Source organism: Natrix helvetica (assembly GCF_964273705.1).
Source record: "Natrix helvetica genome assembly, chromosome: 10".
NCBI lineage: Eukaryota > Metazoa > Chordata > Lepidosauria > Squamata > Natricidae > Natrix > Natrix helvetica.
The window spans coordinates 21,511,239-21,533,846 of record NC_138561.1 but is presented as its reverse complement, the minus strand read 5'-3'; the positions used below and the strand labels follow the sequence as shown (position 1 = coordinate 21,533,846).

Genomic DNA, 22,608 nt, shown 5'->3' with positions numbered 1-22,608 from the left:
ATTCTCTGCACTCTTTCTAGAGGCTCAACAGGATTCCAAGTGTGGCCTTATCAAGGCCTTATAAAGTGGTACTAACATTAGTTTCCATCTGTTGGTTCTCATCCTGTCTTCTGGTGTTTTGGAAAATGAGTTGACCCCCTCTTCTTTGTGGCAAATCCCTCAAATACTGGAACACTGCTACATGCCACCCCCAGTCCTTCTTTTCTCTAGACCAGCCCATAGCCAGTTCCTACAACCTATATATATGCTGGTTTTGTTGTATTCGGGTCTTTTCCCGTGTAAGGTTAAAAACCTTACACGGAAAAAGACCCGAATACAACAAAACCAGCATACCTACACCCGTGAAAATCTACGAAAACAAATATATATATATATATACTTGTCAACAGATGGAAGTCCCATCAGCTACCTTCAGGCTGCGGCTGTGTCAGCCCTTTTGATTTCCGTAACCCAGTTCTTCACAAGAGGCCTGGATTCATTGTTCCCTGGGCGGCCGCCCCCCTTCCCTCGCCCTCGCCTTGCTTCGAGGACGTTTTCTGGAAAGGCTTCAGCCTCTGAAGAGAGATTGCTGGCAGCCAAGAGCAAAAAATAATCCAAGGGAAGAGAGTGTGAGACAGACAGAGAAAGGGAGAAAGAGTCTGGCTCGCCTGGGGCTGAAATCCTGCAAACAGTTTTCTTTCCTCTTTTATTTTTTGAGTTTCTGGTTAGGCGGCTGTTTCATCTCGGGCATTTTTCTTGATTTGACTGGAAAGGTGGAGGAACTCTCTCCTTGCTGGGTCTCCAGCCAAGCCCAATCCCTCTGAAGGATTCCGGTCACCGTAAGAAAAAGATGTTTTACTTTTAAAGTTTCTTTATTTCTTGATTGAATTAATTTGTCACCCATCCCATAGCAAACAACTCTGGGTAGCAAAAGACACCGTTGGGATTCCACCTGCCTGGAAGCCTTTGTGGCTGTCCGTCTTGCTACATAGGCGCAACAGCCATTCGTTGAGTGAACCTTCAAAGTTAAAATGGTGCTGAAAAAAGTGACAGGACCATTTTTTCACACTTAATGACCGTCGCAGCATCCCTGTGGTCACTCGATCAAATTTTGGACTCTTGGCAACTGTATTTATGGTGGTTTCCGTGTCCTGGGGCTTCTGTGATCTCCTTTTGCAACCTTCTGGTAAACAAAGTCAATGGGGGAGATTCAGATTCATTCAACGACCGTGTTACTAGTTAAAATGCAGCAATTTGCTTGAACAACTGTGGCGGGAAAGGTTGCAAAATGGGGACAAAACTCGCTTAACCGCTGCCTTGCTTAGCTGCAGAAATGTTGGCCTCCATTGTGGTCAAGGGCTAACTGCAATTCCAGAAGTTGTTGGAGGAAGGATGTAGGATACTGGTGAGGTGGTGGGAGGTGGTGGATGGACCTCAGCCCCCTGTGAGGGTGGCTAACCTACATGCACAACTGAAGTTGTTACCTTTCATCTGTATCACCTGTTGCACTAGACGTAAGGCATCGTTTTGGTGGATGATGACGTAGGTTGGGAAAGGCTTTCCACAAACTCATGGATCTTCGCCAAGCTCATTGATGCAGCCAAGGAAATCCTTGAGGTTGAGTTGGCGTGGACATGTTTCTAATAGCTTGAAGGAATGAGCCAGGGAGGTGCCTTGCTTCCTCACAGGCTTGTTGTGTCATATGTGCAAAAGGCGGTATGTGTGGGTGGGTGTTTGTGCAACATCATAGGAGTTGAGTGAACTCCGCTCTTCCTGGAGGCTACCATGCTCTGGAAGGCTGCCATAGATACTATGGATGGATGGATGGATGGATGGATGGATGGATGGATGGATGGATAGATAGATAGATAGATAGATAGATAGATAGATACTATATTAAGGAGCGATAGATACAATGACCTGTTTCTGCAAATGGAAGAATAAGAACCTCATCCCAGAGACTCTTAGATCAGACTATATGATCTCTGGATCCCCTCTAGCAAAGCAGCTGATTGGAGCAATCCATCTTTTTGGCAAGGTGGGAGGCAGGCAGTGTCCTAGAAGCGAAATGGGTATGGCCATGACAGGTAGGAGATTGAAGGTCTGTTCTCCGAGCTTGTGGGTTGATTTCCTTCCATGACAGGTATCGTCTCCTGGACCGTCCTACCCCAGATATCGGTTCTTTGTCTTCTACATAAATTGGGTTAGGGAATTTTTTCCTCTCTAAGCTACGGACCTCCAGGTCTTCTCTTACAAGAGGCCTAGAAGAGACTTTCCCAACCTTGGCACCTTTAAGACTTCAACTCCCAGAGGTCCACGCGTCTCAAAGGGACCAAGTTGGGCGACCCCATCATAGAGGTTTCCTGGAAAGTCAATGCAGAATTATTTGGGCAGCCCATGAGGGCATCTTTCCTCCTCCCCTCCTTGCCCCTTTCCTCTCCACGTGGTTCTTTGGCGCCTGGTTGACCCCTCTTGGGGCATGTGTCTGTGTGTGTGTGATGCAAGTGTGATGCTTTCTCTTCCAGTGACACGGCTTCTTTTTCTCGTTGTTTCAGGCATGAGCCATGAGCCAAAGTCACCCTCTCTAGGAATGCTTTCAACCACCACCCGGACTACCGCTACCGTCAGCCCCCTGACCCCTTCTCCTATCAATGGCGCCCTGGTGCCCACTGGCAGTCCGGCAGCCAACAGCACTTTACAAGTCCAGGCCGTGCCCTCCTCCAGCTTTGCTGCCGCCTTGCGCAAACTAGCCAAGCAGGCTGAAGATCCCAGAGGTAAGAGAGAGAGAGGGGGAGATGTTGGTGATCCTTTGGGTTTGGAGATCGAGGGGTACCACCCAGGTAGGGTGACTTCGGTAGAGACAGGAGGCATGGCAGCCCTGCCCTTTCTTGGTATCTTAAAGGATCTGCCCACAGAGATTTTGACTTCTCGCCAGTTTTCTTGTTCCTCCTTACTCTTACAAGTAAGAGTGAGGCTGCCACCAAGAAGAAGGAGTCAAATTATTCTCCAAGGCACCTGAGGGCAGGGCAAGAAGCAATGGATGGAAATTAATCAAGGAGAGAAGCAACCTGGAATTCAGGAGAAACTTCCTAACAGTGAGGACAATTAGCCAGTGGAATGACTTGTCACCAGAAGTTGTGGGTGCTGCATCACTGGAGGTTTTGAAGAAGAGACTAGATAGTCATTTATCTGAAATGGTGCAGGGTCTCCTTCTTTAGCCGGGGGCTGGACTAGAAGACCTCCAAGGTCCCTTCCAGTTCATTCTATTCTATTCCAAGTCTTCAGTGTTCACAAATGATACGATTTCTATTGCTGACATTGAAAGGTGAATAGCGAAAGGTGCCCTTTAAATATTTTAGGTCATGAGATTGAGGCAAATTCACTTAGCAAATATTTCACTTCACCACAGAAATGTTGGGCTCGGTGGTGGTGGTAAATCAAATGTGCATATTGCCCCCAACCACCTGGGTCCCCGTTTTACTGACCTGGGAAGGATGGGAAGCTGAGTTGACCTTGAGACCCGTCAGGATCGAACTCCTGGCTGTGGGCAGAGTTTGCCTGCAATGCTGACTTTGAACCACAGCACCAGCAGGGTTAAATGCGTATGTTCTAGAACCCTGCTCTAGAAAGGCCAAGAATGACACATCTCCTTTGAAAGCCACACGCAAGGGGAAAGGCATCGTCCCTGAGCCACGAGCCTTTGGAGACCCTTTGGAGAAAGGGTCATCCTTCCAAACTAGATACGGTCATGCAGCCATCTAGGCAACAGAGTCAGGACACCTGCAGGAGAAGATGTCCAGGACATCACAGTTGAAGCCCCACCCTTCCCCAAATGTATCTTGCTGGTGCAACACCCTGGGGGAAAAAACAAAGAGTAGGACTTCAAGCATGCCATCACAAATGACCTTTTGGGCCTCCCTTGACTCTTTCTTTGGCGCTATGACATTCTCCGTCCTTCCCAAAGCCAATGGGATTTCCAGAACTCCTCTCCTCACCCCTGACAACCATGTGGAGGACTTGTTATGAGCAGAGGAAGGGAGTGGGCTTTCCCACCTGGTTTCTAGAACTCCCCACCCTTTCCTTCTCATCTCATACTATGGGCCAAAGAGGGCTGAATGAATGAATGAATGAATTGGTGTCCTTTTGGCCATGACTGCTGGTTCATCATTTGTAGGGCCAGAGAGTGCCAAGCAGTTGAGGTCAGCGTAGACCTGACATAATTGACATGCTGGAAGAAGGCAAGCGGTCAAAGAGCAGGAGGGTCAGAGAGTGCAGAGCAAAGGCTGAGGAGCAGGAGAATGACCTCGGCTGGAAAGGTCTGGACGATGAAGTGGCTGGAGAAAGAGGGAGCAAGAGAAAATGAACTCTGTGTCTTCATGGAGTGACTTAAGGAAGATTTTGAACGCTTCTTTCAACCCTCTCTTCTCTGACCCATGGCCCTTTTTCAACCCCCCCCCAGTTATTCTAAGCCAGGGGTTCTCAAACTGGGGTTTGAGGACTTTCAGAGGTCCCCAAAGTCTCCTTTCAAAAGCTCCACAAAGTCAAATCAATCGATGCTTTAACGTTTCTCCATTTTAATTTCCCACACAGTCAATATCTTTCCTCCATCACCTTTAGGACTGTCAAAGGTCTTTGAGACCAAAACGATGGAGAACTGATGCTCCAATTATAATCAACCCCAGGAAGTTCTCCTTCGTGCATTTCTCCATGCGTTCCTTCAGCTCCTCCTCCCTGCAGCGGATTCCTCCATGGATGGAGATTCCCAAAGGGAAAAGCAAGAGGCTGGGGTGGGGCGATGGGGACCTCCAGAGTCGGCCTCTTGCACCTCTGGAGACAGAGAGGGATAGAAACGCCGTGTCCTTCTAGAAGGACATCCGGTGTCTAATTCAGGAAGGAGGAAATTGCTAGTTCAGGATTCGCCGCCGTTGCCAGCAGCGGGGATGCTTTTGCAGAGCAAGCTTGGGTGGTTTCTCCAACCCCATCCCTGGTGGAACCAGCCAGGTCTCCTCCTGGCATTCCTCTCCTCGCCCGTTGCTCCTTCCTCCCTGCTCAAAATGCTTGTTTTATTTTTAGCCATTGAATTCTCTTCTTTCCCCCGCCGCTTGATGGGCTAATGCCTTTCCTCAGCATTCTGTCTCGAGGGGGCAGTTTAAAAATTCAATTCAGACGGAGTGATCCAAATGCCATATCGTTTGTTGTACCCCCAGAGAAAGTCTGGAGTGAGCCGAGGAGGAGAATCTGTCCTTTCCCCTGCAAATATAGGTCTCGTTGCCGCTGCTATGCTTCAGTGAAATTTTATTTTTCCTAAGGCTCCTAAATCTGTTCTTTCACCATCCAAAGCTCTTCCGCTAAATAGCAAAGTCGGCGGCTGCTGGGTGCCGGGATGGTGAAATGCACATCTGAATATTTTGCTCTTTAATGGGCTGTTTAACGGGGGCCCGGTTGAAGGCAGCAGCCAGCAGGAAGAGATGGGGATGGAAGTCAGCGGAGCAGCAGAGAGAAGCTTGCTAGGGGGGAAACAAAAGGAGGAGGAGGAGGAGGAGCAGGGGAGGAGGTAGGGAAAGAGAAGGAGGGGGAGGAAGAGGAAGGGAGAAAGAAGAAAGAGAAAGAGTGGAGGAAGAGGAGAAGGAGGAGGAAGAGGAAGGGAGAAAGGAGGGGAGGAGGAAGAAAAAGAGGAGGAAGAGGAAGGGAGAAAGAGGAGGAGGGGGAAGGAGGAAGAGGAGAAGGAGGGAAGAAGGTGGGGGGAGGAAGAGGGAGAAGAGAAAGAGGAAGAGAGGAAGGGAAGGGAAGAGGAGGAAGAAAAAATAATTGATTGTAATCTAGATAGGAGAGAAAGGGAAAAGGAAAACAAGAAGAATAATAGTTTAATCTAGGAAAAAGGAGGTGAACAAGAAGAAGAGGAGGAGGAGGAATTTAATCTAGTCCAGGCCGCAACTACAAGCCAGACAGAGCCCAGTCCTGGCTTCTCTTTCTGTTGACATCTTCACTTGCCTTGATCTTTGAAAGCCAAGCTGCCCACTTCCTTGTGAGGAGGAGATGCCAAGCAGCCACCACCTTAGAGGAGGATAGAGAGAGACCTGCCCTGCCCAGCAGTCGTGACAGATGCTCCCCGAGGCCCCGTATTCAAAGGCCCCTTGCTACCCAAGTTCTGTTCTCTCCGGAAGCAGCGGCCTTGAGTGATGGGTCTTTGGCATGGAGGGTCCATGATCTTCTTGCTGAGCAGCTGTTCCTTTGCAAACAAAGACAAGGGGGAGGGGGGAGCCCAGCTTCAGTCTGATAGCAAATGTCCACGTTCCCTTGAAGACCCGTTAGGCTTCCTGAAGGTAAAAGGACGGGCTTCCTTTCCCCTTTCTGATGTGCAGATATGAGTTGAGCAGAAGAACCGAGGTGCGTCCTTCTAAACCTTGGGCAGCTTCACTTCCAGGTTCCCAAGGTTAACAGAAAGGAAACCTCACCATGGGCAGACACCTATGGAAAGATGGGGTGGATCAAGGGCATTTTTGCTCTTTCTAAAAGTTGGGGAGGGGGGACTGGAGAGCTAGGAAATGTCACCTGTGCCTGCTGCATTGTTTTTGAGAGCGAAAAGCCCTGTACGGGTTAGCTGCAGCGAGAAGGCTTCTTCTCCTTAAGACCCAGGAGTCAACAGATGGCTTTCCCAGCGGGAGAAGGATGGAATGAAATTGCTCTTCCCGGCGCTGTAAAAAACCCACAGCTTACAGTTGCCAGCTCAAGGCCTCCTTGAAGTGGGGGGGTGGGGAGACTCCTGACCCCCATCAGGAATTCCTCACCACCCCGCCTTCTCCCCAGCATCTCGGAGGCTGTTTTGGCACCTGAGGTTCCATAGTGGCAGCTTTGTTATTCCACTCTGTCTGCTCCTTTCAGAGCTGTCTTTCTTCACACAGAGGCTTCCTTGTGCCGTGCAATTATCTAAATAGGTGTTGAGAGTCAATGAAGAATGGGTGGAATGCAGTCCTGGGTGCTTCCTTGCAGGTGAGCAAATTTGGGCTCTTCAAGAAGAGCCAAAGGCAGCCTTCCCAGAGCTGAAGGAACAACCTGGAGGCTTTTGAGGGTTCAACGCAGCTTGGGAAGAGAAGGAGAGCTGGGGGTGACTCCCAACTTCACAAAAATAATAATAATTTATTTTCTCCCTATGGAAGCAACTTCTCTTGATGCCTGCTCTGCTGTATAGATTCATCCCATATTCTCAGCTTGGGGCTCAGAGCGATTCTGAATAACAGAGCTGGAAGGGACCTTGGAGGTCTTGTAGTCTAACCCCCTGTTCAGGCAGAAGACCCTGTACCATTCCAGACAAATGACTCCAGTCTCTTCTTGAAAATCTCCAATGTTGGAACACCCACGACTTCTGAAGGCAACTTCTGTTCCACTGGTTAATTGTTCTAACTGTCAGGAAATTTCTCCTCAGTTCTAAGTTGCTCCTCTCCTTGATTAGTTTCCACCCATTGCTTCTTCTCCTGCCCTCAGGTGCTTTGGAGAACAGCCTGACTCCCTCGTCTTTGGGGCAACCCCTGAGGTATTGGAAGACTGCTATCATGTCTCCCCTAGTCCTTCTTTCTATTAAACTAGACATACCCAGTTCCTGCAGCCATTCTTCATATGTTTTAGCCTCCAGTCTCCTAATCACCTTTCTTGCTCTTCTCTGCACTCTTTCTAGAGTCTCCACATCTTTAAAAAAAAATATTATGGTGACCAAACCTAGCTTGGAAAGGGAATAAAATGACACTCTGTCCACGTTCTGATGCCTCCCACCCTTCGTGGCAGCTTTGCCTCTCCCGGAATTGAGGTTGTAGGGAAGGCAAGTTGCAAAGCAGCTGAGCGTTTGCAAGCTCTCCGTCAAAGGAAGGCTAAAGCGGGCCAAGCTAATCAGACACTTAAATGCTCCGAGCGGAGGAAAAGAGGCTTGATAGAGGCAGAAAATGTATTATTGTGGTGGAAATTACCGGTTCTTTCTTCAGAGAGTGTTAATCATCGGAGTGCGGCCTCCCTCCTTTTTCTCTTCTCCCTAAAGGGGAAATCAATTTGCGAAATGCTATAGATTAGGAGATGCTTCACCTCTCCTTCTCTCATCTTTCCGTTCCCTCCCCAATTTTCCCTACGGTGGTTTCCCGGTCCCCTTTCTCCCTTCCCTCTCCCGCTGTCGACTGCTTAGCCCATCAAAAGCCACATCAGAGGATTTGGACATTGATTTCCTGAGGTGGACCTGGCACGCGCGCGCACACACACACACACACACACACCGTGCTGTAATTTCCCCTTCGCAAGCTATATACAAATCTCTACCCCAGCAAGATTTGGTTGGAAATGAAAAACAGAAAAAAACACTCAACCTGGCAGAAAGCTTCTCTTCTTTGTTGGTTTAGATGTAATGGCGGTATGATTTGATGGCTGGGAAATGAAAGGAAGAAGGAAGAATCTCTCTTTTTCGGCTTTGAGGCTACGGGTTCTGGCAAGGGATCAATTGAAAGCGGGGGGGAGAGGGATTTTTAATGCAAGATCAGGAATAGTGGGAAGGAGGGAAGGAGAGGTAGAAAGAGTGGAATTGGAAGAGAATTGATGGAAAGGCACTATGTTGCGTGGCAGGGCTGTTTGGTGTGCCGTATCTCAAGCCAGGTTAAGTGTCTTCGTAAAAGGCAGGTCCAGAAGCTGCGTTCTCAGCTGCTAATTGAGGAATAAATAACCTGATGAATTGAAGAGAGAGTTTGGGATGGGTGGATCCCATTTGGCTGGTATTTGTGTGTGTGTGGGGGGAAGGGTGCCTCCCTGGTTTCTCTGCAACTTTCTCCGTTGCATTAAATGGACAATTAGAATCTAGGGAAGTGAATTCCTGCATCTGCAGCATGGGGAGATTAAATAAGCATTAAATGCAAACTGGGTTTAAAATCCCAGGTTGAAAGCAAAAATGGGCATTGAAAAAAAAGCCTATTATTAATTTGGATCAGAGGAAGCGAAAGAGTGGGTGGGAGGCAGGCAGACCCTCCAAAAACCTTTTTAAAAAGGGGAGGGGGGAAACCAGAATTGGAGTTGTCCTGTGTTTTTTTTTGGGGGGGGGGGAAGAACAGGGAAACAAGGCCACACTTGTGAGATACACACACTGTCGGTAGACGTATGATCTGTTCTTTAAGCTGTGGCTTGTAGCTCTGGTGAAGAAAGCGCAGTACAGGATTTGTGTGTTTCCATATCCCCCCGCCTCCTTTTGTGCTGGTATAGCATCGCCAGTTGTGGGGACAGGAGGTTCAGCCCTCTGGTTTCACGTTGTAGGGAGGTGAGCCACTTGTGTTCAATCTCCACCCTTGTGGCTTGCCCGAGCGAGGCATTCTTGTTGTGTGAACTCTGCTTACAACCAGTATCTGTGTGAGTGTGAAGCCCGGGCACTTAGAGGAAACGAGAGTCCGTGTCTAACCCCTAGGTAAAGGACACGTTTTCAGAGCGGATCTCTGCCAGGGACAGTTTGTTTAATTTCCTCTAATCAATGGTTCCCTCCTCTTTTACAATATCTATCCTTCCCAAGACGCTGCTCAGAAAACGAACCCAAAGCAATAAAACAGCCACTGGAAAGGGCTCGTGATCGAATTATTTAAAAGTGCATCAGCACAAAACCAAGAGTCAACAGAAAGAATAAAACCAATTGCTAAAAACCTGGGCACAATTAAAAGGGATTCAAATCCCATCTCAAAACAGGAGGAGTCGGTTGGGTAGATTTCCACAGGGAAGCAGAAGGTCCGTTTCATTTCTTCATCAGAGGACCCACCACCCCAAAGGCTGAGCATTCCGTACAATTGAGAAGAACCTCAACGGTTGACCCTTGGGACTTCTGGATCTCAGAGGCTGGAAAACCAAAGGCCAGAGGTCTATGGAGATTCTCAGTCCTCCAGGTCGTGATTGTCCCAAAGGTACTTTTCTAAGAGGCAACTTTCTGGTTTTTATTTGAAGATGGTTTGCTTCTCTTCCAAGAAGCTTCCTCAGCTCTGACAGGATGAGAAGCAAAACGTTTGCAAAGAAAAACCGGAAAGGCCAGTTGCCTCTTGGAAAAAGCACCTTTGGGACAAAGGCCAGATGTCATACGAAGAGTGACAAGCAAACTTTAGAATCCCCCGGGATCCAAAAGAAGGGGCCAAAGAAAACACAGGAGGCAGAGCAGAAAATCACATTCCCCCCCCAAAAAAAATCTGCTTGCATTTTATCTTAAAGTGCAGAAGGTTTTGGACAGGCATTTTTGGAAAAGAAATCCCACTGATTTCTTTCTTTTTTATATAATGGTTTCATTAAACATGACAATGTACAAGAATAAAAACGCATACAAACTAAAAAAAGAAAAGAAAGTGCAGAAAAGAAGAAAAATAGAAAAAATGTGGTAAAGAAAAAAAGAGAAATGTATAAAGAAATGACTTCCCCCTTCATCTCAGCAAGAATAAACGATTTTAGTAATGTATCACCTTCTTTTAAAATATAACAAATGTTTTCCCATAGCCCATCTCTTATCTATAAACTAATCCTTAAGTCCAGTCAGCAAAAGTTCATCAAGGATTCATTCTTTGATCTTCCTTCCTCCTTTCCTTCCTTTCTTCCCTCCCTCCCTTTCTTTCTCCTTCTCCTTTCTTTCCTTCCATCCTTCCTTCCATCCTTCCTTCTTCTCTTCCCCTTCCATCCCTCCTTCCCTCCCTTCTCTTCTGCTTCCCTCCCTCCGTTTCTTTCTCCCTCTCCTTTCCTTCCTTCCATTCCTTCCTTCTTCTCTTACCCTTCCTTCCTTCCCTCCTTCCCTCCCTTCTTCTCTTCTCCTTCTCTCCCTCCCTCCCTCTTTCTTTCCTTCTTCTCTTCCATTCTTCCTTCCTTCTTCTCTTCCCCTTCCTTCTTCCTCCCTCCCTTTATTTCTCTCTCCTTTCTTTCCTTCCACCCTCCTTACCTTCTTCTAATCTCCTTCCTTCCTTCCCTCCCTCCCTCCCTCCTTCCTTCCCCTTCATCTTTTAAAAAACTTTTTATAAGGTCATTTTTTTTAAAAAAAGAAGATTGGCAGAGAAAAGATTTGATGCTGCCTCCATGCAATTTTATCCCACGCGGTTGGGAGAAGGTCAGGAAGATCTGGAGAACCTCTAGGAGCCCAGCTGAGCCCAGAAAGGCCACCCTCGCGTTCAGACAGGGACATGGTGTCTCTTGCTCAGCAGGAAACACAAGCTGGCCTGTGGGGGGGCCAGGCGACAACTGGAGGGCCGCACTGTTGGGGGCCTGGAAGGGCTTCGCCTTCTCTTTGCAAATCCATTCCCTTTCATCTCCAAAGGGAAGCCAGCAGAGGACGGTGGTGCATTGGTGCGTCTGGTTAGCATGGGGCCTTTCAGAAACAGGAAGCTGCTTAGCATATTTATTGATATCAAATGGATGTTAATTGAGTTCTGGGAACTTGGAGAGTTCAAAGGGGCTTTGTGTGTGTTTCTGCAGAGGTTGGGGGGGGGAGGAGGAAGGGAATGTGTCAACACTATTGGTCCCTCCGAATACGACAATGGGACAATCTGCCCAGTTGGATAGATTCTAGATAGCAGAAATAAGTAGAGGTAGACATTGGCTTACGACGACAATTGAGCCCAATCTTTCTGCTGCTGAGCAAGACAGTTGCTAAGCGAGCGTTGCTCCATTTTACGACTGTAGTCGCCAAATAAGACACTTGTTTTGTGAATGTGACTTCCCCATTGAGTTCGCTTATTAGAAGGTCACAAAAGGAGATTGTAAAACCCCCTGGACACTAACTAATGTCATAAATCTGAACCTGTGGCCAAGCATCGTAGCTGTGAAAAACGATCGTCACTTTTTCAGTGCCGTTGTAAGTTTGAACAGTCACTAAATGGATGCTTGTAAGTCAAGGACGACTTACTGTATTCCTGCTAAACTGCTACCAGAAGGAGAGGCGAGACTTGGGGGGCAGGAGTTGGATTCTTGGCACTCCCCATTTGTTCGTCTTTTCCAGTCTTATCGTTGGACTTCTAGAAATTTAGGTAGTCCTCAGTTAAGGATGGTTACTTAGTGACCATTTGAGATTGCAAAATACCCCCCCCCCCAATGTATTTATGACCTGCTTCTGGACTTCCGAATGCCCACAATTCGGCCCTTAGCAACCAGCTTACCTTTAGCTTTTGGCAGTGAGTGACTTGCAATACTTTTTGCCAGAAATTGTCCTTAAAACCCGCCACAAAAAGGTTGCAAAATTGGGCCAGTCCCCTGAATGCGTCTCCTTATCTGCCATCATGACTTACGCATGAAATCTGCAATCAAATGGTTTTAACGCCTTTTGTGTCACCTGTAAAACGAACCCCCGAGGATGGGTCAGGGTCCTGGGACAGACAGCTCACCTGCAGAGACCTTTCCTTTCCACCTACCTACTAACCACACAATCCTTTGCGGTGGGGGAGAGAGATGCCTTGGCTCCGTCCTCCCTGCTGATCCCAGCAAGCAGGAAATTAAAAATTCCAATCTGGTCTGAAAAGCCTGTTCTGGAGGAAAATGTGCCTCATCCAGCAGCCCCTGAGAAGCACATGCCCTGGTCCTTCTCCAGCCCCAAGCTGGGACTTAACTATCCCCTTCGTCTTTGGGCCCAAGGATGGCCATGGCATGTATCTAGGAGCAGAACTCAGGGGTTTAAGGAAGGCGGTATTTCTTGCTTTGGATGACCAATCAATCAATCAGAATAGAGCTGGAAGGGACCTTGGAGGTCTTCTGATCCAACCCTTTGCTCAAACAGGAGACCCTAGACCATTTCAATCCAATCAATCAATCAATCAATCAATCAATCAATCAGAATAGAGCTGGAAGGAACCTTAGAGGTCTTCTGATCCAACCCTCTGCTCAAGCAGGAGACCATGTACCATTTCAGATAAGTGACTGTCCCATCCAGGGGTGGGATTGAAAAAATTTAGCAACTGGTTCTCTGCCCTGTTGCTGGGTGGGCATGGGCAGGGGGCATGCCCTACTCAGTCTCCTGCACCATGGCAATTTCATCCTCCCCAGGCTCTGGAGGGTTTCCTTGAGCTTCCAGGAGGGTGAAAACAGCCAGAAACAGGCCTGTTTTCGGACATCCAGGAGATCCATTTTTGCCCCCCCCCCCGAGCCTCCGCGCAGTCCCTGTATTTACCTGGCATGATGAATGGGCTGCGTGGAGACTCCTGGGAGGGGTGGGCGGGGCAGGGCCAGCCAGTCCTTCCAACTACCAGTTTGGCGAACCAGATGCAAAATTAGCAACCGGTTCACCCAAACTGGTGCGAACCAGTTGAATCCCATCCCTGGCCCCGCCTCTTCTTAAAAACCTCCAGGGATGAAGCGCCTACAACTTCCGACTCCTTCCACAATGGGAAGAAAGGTTTCTACAGTCCATCCCAAAACAGGCTGGCTGGAGTTCTGGCATCTCGTGGACCATGTTTTGAAGGCCACTCTGAACAATTACGAGGCCACCCAATTCAACCCTCTTGGTCCAGGGCTGGCAGAAAAGAGTCTGGAGGTACAAGTTGGCCTCCTCCTCCTCCTCCTCCTCCTCCTCCTCCTCCTCCTCCTCCTCCTCCTCCTCTCTCTCCTCCTCCTCCTCCTCCTCCTCCTCCTCCTCCTCCTCCTCCTCCTCCTCCTCCTCCTCCTCCTCCTCCTCTTTTGCCCCATGGGCCCAGGCCAGAGATCCATATATGGATTGACTTCTCCTGCAAGGCTGTGGAGCACTTCTGGGATCTGGAAAGAAGTTCCTCCTTCAAAGGAGGGGCATTGGGGCCTTTGCAGATGGTGAGCTCCGGCAGGTTCAGATCCACGCTGGGTCTTGTTCGCTCTCCCCCCCCCCAACATCCCCCTCCCCGCCTGCCTGTGTGACTTCCGAGGGTCTCAGCTGTTAATTACCTTTGCCTGTCAGCCTTGCCTGCTAATCTGCTATCAGTGAATGGAAAGCAGGAGGTCAAATAACAAAGGTGACGGTGCCACACAGTGCCTCTTGTCATCTCCAAGCCCAGATTAGTTTCACTGAATAACTCCTGGCTGAATACCGCCAGTTAATTATAACGATCACAAACCCTCCCTTCCCCAAGCCACACAGTGAGAATTAAGGCTTCTGAAGTAAGACTTTAGCTTCATTAATTGCCCGCTTCTTTGTGATGGTATTGATTGATAAGGCTCTTGCGCGGTGAGTAATGGCTTCCCAGCTCAAAGGGGATTAAGGCTGCTAATTGTTGTCGGCCTCGCGCTGACAAGATAGACTTCGGTGGGTGTCAAATCCATATCTGCGGCTTCCTTTGTCAAGAGACGGCAGCGTGGTTGCTCTCCAGAAGGAAGGTAGGGTGCCAGAGCCAGGGGATAATTAATAAAGCACCGGATCCACCATGGGTAGAAGGTTGAGGGGGCCTTCCTTTGTTGGGCTTTCAGGCGTCCTTTGGAGTCCTCCTCGCAAGGTTCTCCATATTTGGTCATCTCTTGATCCACAGAGGCCGTGGGCCAAAAGGCTGAGGACCCTCTTAAGAACAGCCAGTGGATTCCCCACCGACAGGAGCAAAGAAGAGTAAAATCTGGCCCACGCCCTTCTAAATCTCCAGCATGATGTTTTTGTGGGTTAGGAGAAGCATGTAGATTTAGGGCAGGGGTGTCCAGTCTTGGCCATTTTAAGACTTCTGGACTTCAACTCCCAGAATTCTCCAGTTGAAGTTCACAAGTCTTAAAAGTTGCATGGCTGGATGGGGATTTCTGGGAGTTGAAGTCCACAAGTCTTAAAGTTGCTAAGATTGGACTCCTAATTTAGGGCTTCATGTTCACACACCCCTATCTATCACTCTCTCTCTCTGTCTTTTCTCCATCCATCCATTTCTCCATCCATCCATCCATCTCCAGAAATGTTTTCTGGAAAGCAGGAGGACGTGACTGCCTTTCCACCAGCTTGGTGTAGAGGGTTGACCGTTCCCTCATTGACCGGGTCATCTCTGGCCAACCACCACTATCTTCCCCCAAGTGTTTCATTTCTTGAAGATCCAGCCATTGTTTTGCAAACTAGAACTTGGCATGTCCTGGAACTGTCCAGGGACGTTGGAATTGAGTACAAAGGCATTCATTCTCCAGAACGTACATATGTGGGATGATGAAAGAACCGGTTTTGTGACTCATTGTCATTCCTTGCTCTGCAAGAGAATTATCTTTTGTTAACTCTCAGTTCTCCTCTCCTTCAGGGCCTCATATCTGCACACACAGACAGAATTCCTTGAAATATATTGTTACAGAGAGCAGATACCAACTCTAGATTGTGGTATTCTACTGGGTTGCGAAGAGAGTGGAGTACTATATCCAAGTAGTATCTTCTGCTGTGGTGTCCGAGAAGCATTTCCATTCACTTCCCATCTGGCCATCTTTTCTTTCCTGGGGAAACCCGTTTTCTTTGGCCAAATGTTAAGGAATCTGAGCTGAAGGCCTGTTAAGTTTGGGCAGCAATCTGGATTCACAGTGGAAAGAAGGTTTTGGAGCTCCAGGGCATCTGTTGGTGCCTTCTTTAAGGAGCTGCTGGCAGAAGCTGCTTGAGTCCTCCTGGGACACCCCTTCTGCTCAGAATCCAGATCACACAGAGGCCTAATGACCTGTGAGCAGGAACGATTGAAGTGAAATGGGTGGAATGGAATGGAATAGAATAGAATTCATAGCATAGCAAAGAATAGAATAGAATAGAAATCATAGCATAGCATAGAAATAATAGCATAGCTTAGCATAGCATAGCATAGCATAGAACAGAAGAGCATAGAACAGAACGGAACAGAACGGAACAGAACAGAACAGAACAGAACAGAACAGAATAGAATATAATAGAGTACAGAGTATAGAATAGGATAGAATATGATAGAATGACAGAGTTGGAAGGGACTTTGGAGGTCTTCTAGTCCAACCCCCTGTTCAGGCAGGAAACCCTCTCCCATTTCATCAAATGGTTATGCAATCTCTTCTTTAAAATGTCCATTGTTGGAGCATTCACAACTTCTGGAGGCAACTTCTGTTCCACTGGTTAATTCTTCTAACTGACAACCGATAGCTTTTGATGCCTCTGAACCCATGTTTGGAAGAGGTTCTTGCAGGTCAAATCTTGAGAAAGTTGAATAGTGGGAGAACTTGCCAGATGTCCATTTTGGATCCTGCTCCTAGGCCATCAAGTGTTGAATATTGAGGAGGAACTGCATCAGGTCTTCCTACCTACTAATGCCTTTCTTTCTCCTGGTTTTAGGGTCTTCCATAAGCAGTGAATCTTCCCCAGTTTCCTCGCCAGCCACCAACCACAGCTCTCCTGCAAGCACGCCCAAACGAGGACCCATGGGGCCTCTCATCGTTCCCCCGGGGGGGCACAGCGTGCCGAACACCCCCCCTGTGGTAACCATTGCACCCACCAAAACTGTGAACGGCGTCTGGAGAAGTGAAGGGCGGCAGGTAAGTCTCCTCAGTTGGCTTTGTTTGTGTTTGGAAGGGGGAAGGGAATACGTGGGGAAGAAAGGATGAGGAAGACCCCGGAGAAGGAAAACGGATATCCCAAGATAGGGAAGCCATAATAGCAATGGCACGTACACTTATATGCTGCTTCACAGGGCTTTACAGCCCTCTCTAAGCGGTTTTAAAGTCAGCCTATTGCCCCCCAATAATCTGCGTCCTCACTTTACCAACATTGGAAGGATGGAAGACTGAGTCCACCTGATTTCATCGCTCTCCCCTCCTGGGTTTCCATCTGTCTCGGCTCACGCTTCTCCTCCTCCTCCTCCTCCTCCTCCTCCTCCTCCTCCTCCTCCTCCTCCTCCTCCGGCCGCAGCAATTGAAGTGCGGAGCGGAGGCGAATTCAGAACAAAGGCTTCCCGTTTCTCCCATCCACAAAGCTTTAGGAGATCCAAGCCAGCCCATTGGAGACCTGGCAGAGCGTGGCTCAACCTGATGCCCTCTTAATGCGTTTGGGTTAACCGCACTGGGCCAACTAGAGAGGCTGAGCATTGGGTAGCGACACATCTGGAGGGACGGCAGGTTGCGGAAGCCTAATTTAAGGCAACATAGCACATCGTGTTTTTATGACAGAGGTTCCCAGCTGGCAGAACACAACACCACAACCTAGCCCGTGTTTTGGATTAAGCAACAAGTGGAGCATAATAGCTACACACACACACACACACACACACACACACACCCGCCCTGTCCTCTGAGGCTCCTTCCCAGATCGGGCCAGACTGTCTGGCTATGTTTGCTGCTTGCAATTTTGTTTTCTTCCCTCTTGCTCTCTTGCAGACAGTGGCAGGGAGCTGAAGCATCCACTAATTAAGAATCATTGTTGGTGGTTATCCTTCCCTTGTATTTTACCCGGTTTTCCCAGCGGGATCACAGCTCTTGGAAATACTAATTAAACCACAAAGAGGGGAGGGGAGGGGAGGGGAAGAGGGAGCCGTCTCCCCAGCGCTTGTGAGAGAGCCGTACAGATGATGCCCCAGCAGAGAAACAAACAAGCACAAAATACACGCGCACACACAAGCACACACCCCAAAAGAGAGAGAGAGAGCTTTGATCTCGTTTGAAATGAAAAGGTAGCGTTCTCAGGCCTGGTTTGGAAAAAAAAAAAGAAAAAGAACAGTGGATGAATGAAATGCGGTGTCCTGAGTGAAATACACTGGGATGAATATTTAAATATGCTGAGTCTTTTTTCGTGGCAACAGGGAATTATTGCTTGACCTTCAGAGGCCCCTTGGTCATCCGGGGCCCTGGGTGTCTTGGCCATGCGTGCCCGTCTGTTGCAACCCTCCTTTCCTTGTGTTTTTTCCAAGATTTTGCAACCCGATTCTGTCTTTCCAGCCCTAGGCAGCAGTGAGACAGCGTTCTCTGTCTGGCCACCATCGCTCCCAGCATTTTGGCGAGGCTGAGCCTCCCTCCTCCCCCTCGTTGGCCCTTCCTTCCTCCTCCCCTGCCAAAACCCATCGCTTCAGACGAAGCCCTCTGCCCCTGGAATGGGCCGTCACCCTCCAGAGGAGGCGATAATTTATCTGCTCCAACAATTTGAAGCTAACAAAGCCCTAATGCCACCAGGGAGCGCTCTGCGGAGGAGAGAGAGCGCGGGAGCTGACTCAACGGATGATGCCATCCATCCATCCTCATAGAAAGCTTTGATGGAAGCCGTTTCGTTCTTTCTCGGGGAGGCTGGGGGGGGGAGAGGGGGGAGAGGGACAGCGCCTGGTCAAAGGAGAAGTGGGAGGGGGCCGGGAAAGGCTCCTGAAAGGCTCAAATCAGTGGCCGGTGCCCATCCATTAGAGGCGAGAGATCAAACCGTCTCTTGAAAGGCTGTGTGGAATGAAGAGTGCTCCATTTTAGAGCTAATAGGGCATGCCTCGCTGGCAGAGATTGCACAGGGAGAATGACTGATGGTGCTCCTGGTCCTGGCCCCACCCCACTCCTCCTCGCCATCTTTTCACCCGGTGGAGGCGCATCTCAATCAGCAGCAGAGACACAGCAGGAAAGTCTTCTTGTTCCTTTCTTTGGAGCTGATCTGGCACCTTCTCTCCTCACCCGGCCCGGCCCGGGTCCTTCTTCAAGGGCATCAAATGGCTTCTTGACCTCCTGGAGCCCTAGTGCCTCTTCTCCCCTAGGACGGCTGGTCTTCTTTGCTAGTAATTTTCCAGGATCCCCACAAGATGTTTCTCTCTACTGGAAGGAATGGTGTGATGGGAAAAAAGCTCAGAATTTTGCTCACGGAGGGATTAACCCAATTGCATAAAACAAGGGAGCAGAAATCCACAAAGTTGGGAGGAATCCTAGAAGCTATCTAGTCAGATGAGATCCATGTGTGTTTGAAGACTGACAGGAAAGGAGAACCAATCACTTCAAGAAGTAGCCTGTGTCGTTGACTTATATCTCATATCATCGGCAAGTTCCTCCTGACATCTAGCCTGAATCTACTTCCTTGTCATTCTGGCCCACTGCTTCTGTTATAGCCCTGCTCCCTGTACTGTGGGACAGTCTTTCAGGTTATTTGATAACTTCTGTCTCATCTCCCCTCAAGTCTTCTCTTCCGGAGTCTACGTAGGCCCAGATCCTTAAGACGTTCCTCATGGTTTCCAGACCTTTCATCCTCTTGGTAGCACTTCTGCAAACTTTCTCCACTTGGCCATTGTCCTTCTGAGGCTGTGATGCCCAAAACTAGACACCCACCAGGACATATTAGAGTGGATCAATGTCTGGAGACCATGTCTTCATTAAAATAGTGTTTGTCTTTTAGCAGCTGTGTCACAGTTGACTTGGATTTAACCTGAGGTCATAAGGAGACCCAAATCCTTTCCCCAGGCTCTGTTGTCAAGCCAACGCTTCCATCTTATTCTTGGATCTTTCATTTTTTTGTATCCAGATACACAACTCGACATTAACCGGGGGGAAAGTCCATCCTTTTCATCTCTGCGCGTTGCTCCTGCCTGTCTAGATCTTTTTGAGTCATCTTCCTCTCTTCTAAAGAATGATTCATTCCTCCTGGCTTTGTGTCTTCTGCAGATTTGACAAATGCCCCCTCAAGTCCCTCGTCATGTCATTGATAAGAATGGTGACCGGCAGAAGATCCCCTGGCCCTCCACTTGATCCTGTCTTTCAAGCCAACATGGACCCATTAATGAGCTCCAGCCATTCAACCATCCTTGTCCATCTCGTAGGAATATCCCATAGGCCGTTTGTAATCACGATAGTGAGGAACATCTGTTGACAGGCGGTTGAAGGCTTTGCTTTAAGGTCCAGGCACGCTGTATCTACAGTAGATTGCACAATCTACTAAGCTAGTTACTCCATTGAAGAAGAAATGGGTTGGTCGGCTGGCCCTGTTTCTTGAAAGGAGCTTGGGTTGGGTTTTGCTAATAAGAGCTCCCACCTTTTAGAAATGGCCTCTTGTAGAATTAGGTTCCCTTCCTATCTGGCACCGCTGATGATTTCTACCCTGAATTTGGTGTTGTTTCTTCTGTGCCGCCAATGAAATGCTTGACTAACCTGTTTATTTTATGGCCACCATCAAAAAGCTTGTGGATTGGTATTTGCTGTGCTGTAGCAGTCTCCTCCGGCATCGGTGTCTTCCCAGAATGATTAATGGCCCCCGGGAACAAAGCTGCTAGTAAATCTTCAAGGCAAGAGAAAACACAGTTCGTCCCCTCCCCTTCTCCCTCGCCTTCCTCATTACAGCCCAGCCTGGCAGAAGAGGGCTGTACGGCAGGCGGTGGCACACACTTGCCACCTCCAACGTGGTGATGCTGTGCCCAGAGTTGAAAGGAACCTTGGAGGCCTTCTAGTCCAACCCCCTGCTCAGGCAGGAACCACTATGGACAAATGGCTGCCCAGTCTCTTCTTGAAAACCTCCCGTGTTAGAACATTCACAACTTCTGGAGGCAGGTTGTTCCACTGATTAATTATTCTAATTGTCAGGAAATGTATCCTTTGTGCTAGGTTGCTTGATTAATTTCCATCCATTGTTTCTTGTCCTGCCTTCAGGTGCTTTAGAGAATAGGTGGGCCCCTCTTTTTTGTGCCAGCCCCTTAAGATACTGGAACACTGCTATCATGTCCTTCTTTTCATTCAACTGGACATAATCCAATTCCTACAACCATTCTTTGTAGGTTTTAGCCTCCAGTCCCCTGATCCTCTTTCTGGCTCTTCTTTGCACTCTGTCTATAAGGTCTCAACATCTTTTCTGCATTGTTGTGAACAAAACTGGATGCGGCATTCCAAATGCGACCTTACTAAGGCATTAACACTTCACCCGAACTTGTCTATCCCTCTGTTAATGCTGCCTGGGACTGCCTTGGCATTTTTGGCAGCTGCAGCACACGTCTGGCTCCTATTGAAGTGATTGCACAGGCAAATCGAGCTCTTGACAAACTCAATGAGATCCCTCTGCTTCGGTCTCTGCAATCGCAGATGGCAGCGTTCCCCTCTGATCTGTTCCCATCCCTGCTGGAGAACGTGCAGTGCGCCCCCTTTTCTCGGGACATCCCTTCTCCAACATGGTCCAAGGCCTTTCGCCTCTTCTGCTGCCCTCGACTCTGATGCCTGGCCCATCCAGCCTCCCGGGGAAGGTCAGGATTTGTCTGTTGGCTGGTTGCGGGAGAGGACCGGGTGTGTGGCGCCCCAGGCGGGCGCTGCGTTCTGAGAACGAACAGCTGTTCCTCCTCATTAACAATTCCAATCAGGGGCCCATCTCTATGAATTAATTATGGCCCATGGATCTTCTGAGGAGATTTGCAAGTCTTGAGGAGTTCTCGGCGGCTTGCAGGATGTTTGTTGTATTCATATTTCATAAATCCACTTGGAACGGTCTCCGCTGGTACCTGCTGGCTGCAAGTGGATCCCAGCTAGGTCATATTTTCTAAGGTGACACCCAAGCAGAGAATTCGTCTTTGGAAGAGCATTTTTAATGCAAAATAGAAGCCTTTCTTCCAGGTTATGAAATTGTTGGAAAAGAATATTATAAAGAAGAGGGACTCAACCTAAAGGCAGGACAAGAAGCAATGGATGGAAGCTAAACAAGGAGAGGAACTAACCTAGAATTTCTTGACTGTTAGAACAATCAGTGGAACAGAAGTTGCCTCCAGAAGTTGTGAATGCCCCAACACTGGAAGTGTTGTAGGGTTTCCTGCCTAGGCAGGGGGTTGGACTAGAAGACCTCCAAGGTCCCTTCCAACTTTGTTATTCTATTTTAATCGAAGAGAAAAGCAACCTGGAATTGAAGAGAAAGTTCTTAACGGTGAGGACAATTAACCAGTGGAACAGCTGGCCTCCAGAAGTTGTGGGTGCTGCCATACTGGAGGATTTTAAGAAGAGATTGGATGGACACTTGTCTGAAATGGAACTGGGTCTACTGCTTGAGCAGGGGGTTGGACTAGAGGACCTCCAAGGTCTTTTCCAATTCTGTGATTCTGTCCAAATGCAAACCCAGGTGTGGTTCTTTTTCCTTCCGTGGAGAGAGAACATGGGGGATTTTTGATCGTGTCTCAGTACCATCAGTAGCTTGAACCAAACTGAACATTTCTGTGATCCAATCCTTCAAAACAACAGTTCCTGCCTGGAGGTGCCCCATCTGCTTCCATTCCAGCTGAGTTGCTTTCCAAATTCAGACTAGAATAACATCTGCCCCTTCCCTCTCTGAAGGCTGCCAAAGTAGACATCAGCTCCTATTCAGGGAATACCAACTGCTAAACCCTGAATATTGGCAAGCAAGGAATTAGCTGAGACTCCGTAACAAAATCCCCCTTCCAAAGCTGTTTAAATACATCGCCGTTCAGCGTGTAGAACAAGGTGGGAGGAATCGGAGAGCGATGAAAGAGAATGGATGCCGTGAATTCTACAGATTTCAGATTTCATCTCTGCCCAACTGCTGGAGGGTTGCTAAACCACCTGGATGGATCGTCTTAAACTGCACATATGTTCTGCCTACGTAGCACCTCTTATAGGAAGATTTGACCCTGGCCAGGACGAGGTCATCAACTCCACTTCTAGACTTGCCCATCCCATCTCAAATAACTTTCCCAATGCCTCCCTGTGAGATTGTGGTGGCTTAATGCTCATGTAGCCATGATCTGTGTCGACGGTGATGGAGAGACAACATCAAAGCCTGATACAACAACATCAACCAACAATGGTTAA

The 22,608-nt window shown here is 48.5% G+C and overlaps 1 protein-coding gene across 6 annotated transcripts in view; it reads left to right on the top strand.

Moving 5' to 3' along the window:
• Positions 1–22,608, top strand: part of GSE1 (Gse1 coiled-coil protein) — a 167,151-nt gene that overhangs the window by 120,584 nt on the left and 23,959 nt on the right. For all 6 annotated transcript variants that reach the window (XM_081963458.1, XM_081963459.1, XM_081963460.1 and 3 more), the window contains 2 exons: positions 2,535–2,753; positions 16,202–16,401. In XM_081963458.1, the coding sequence (XP_081819584.1) occupies positions 2,535–2,753; positions 16,202–16,401 (419 nt within the window). The remainder of the gene's footprint in view (positions 1–2,534; positions 2,754–16,201; positions 16,402–22,608) is intronic.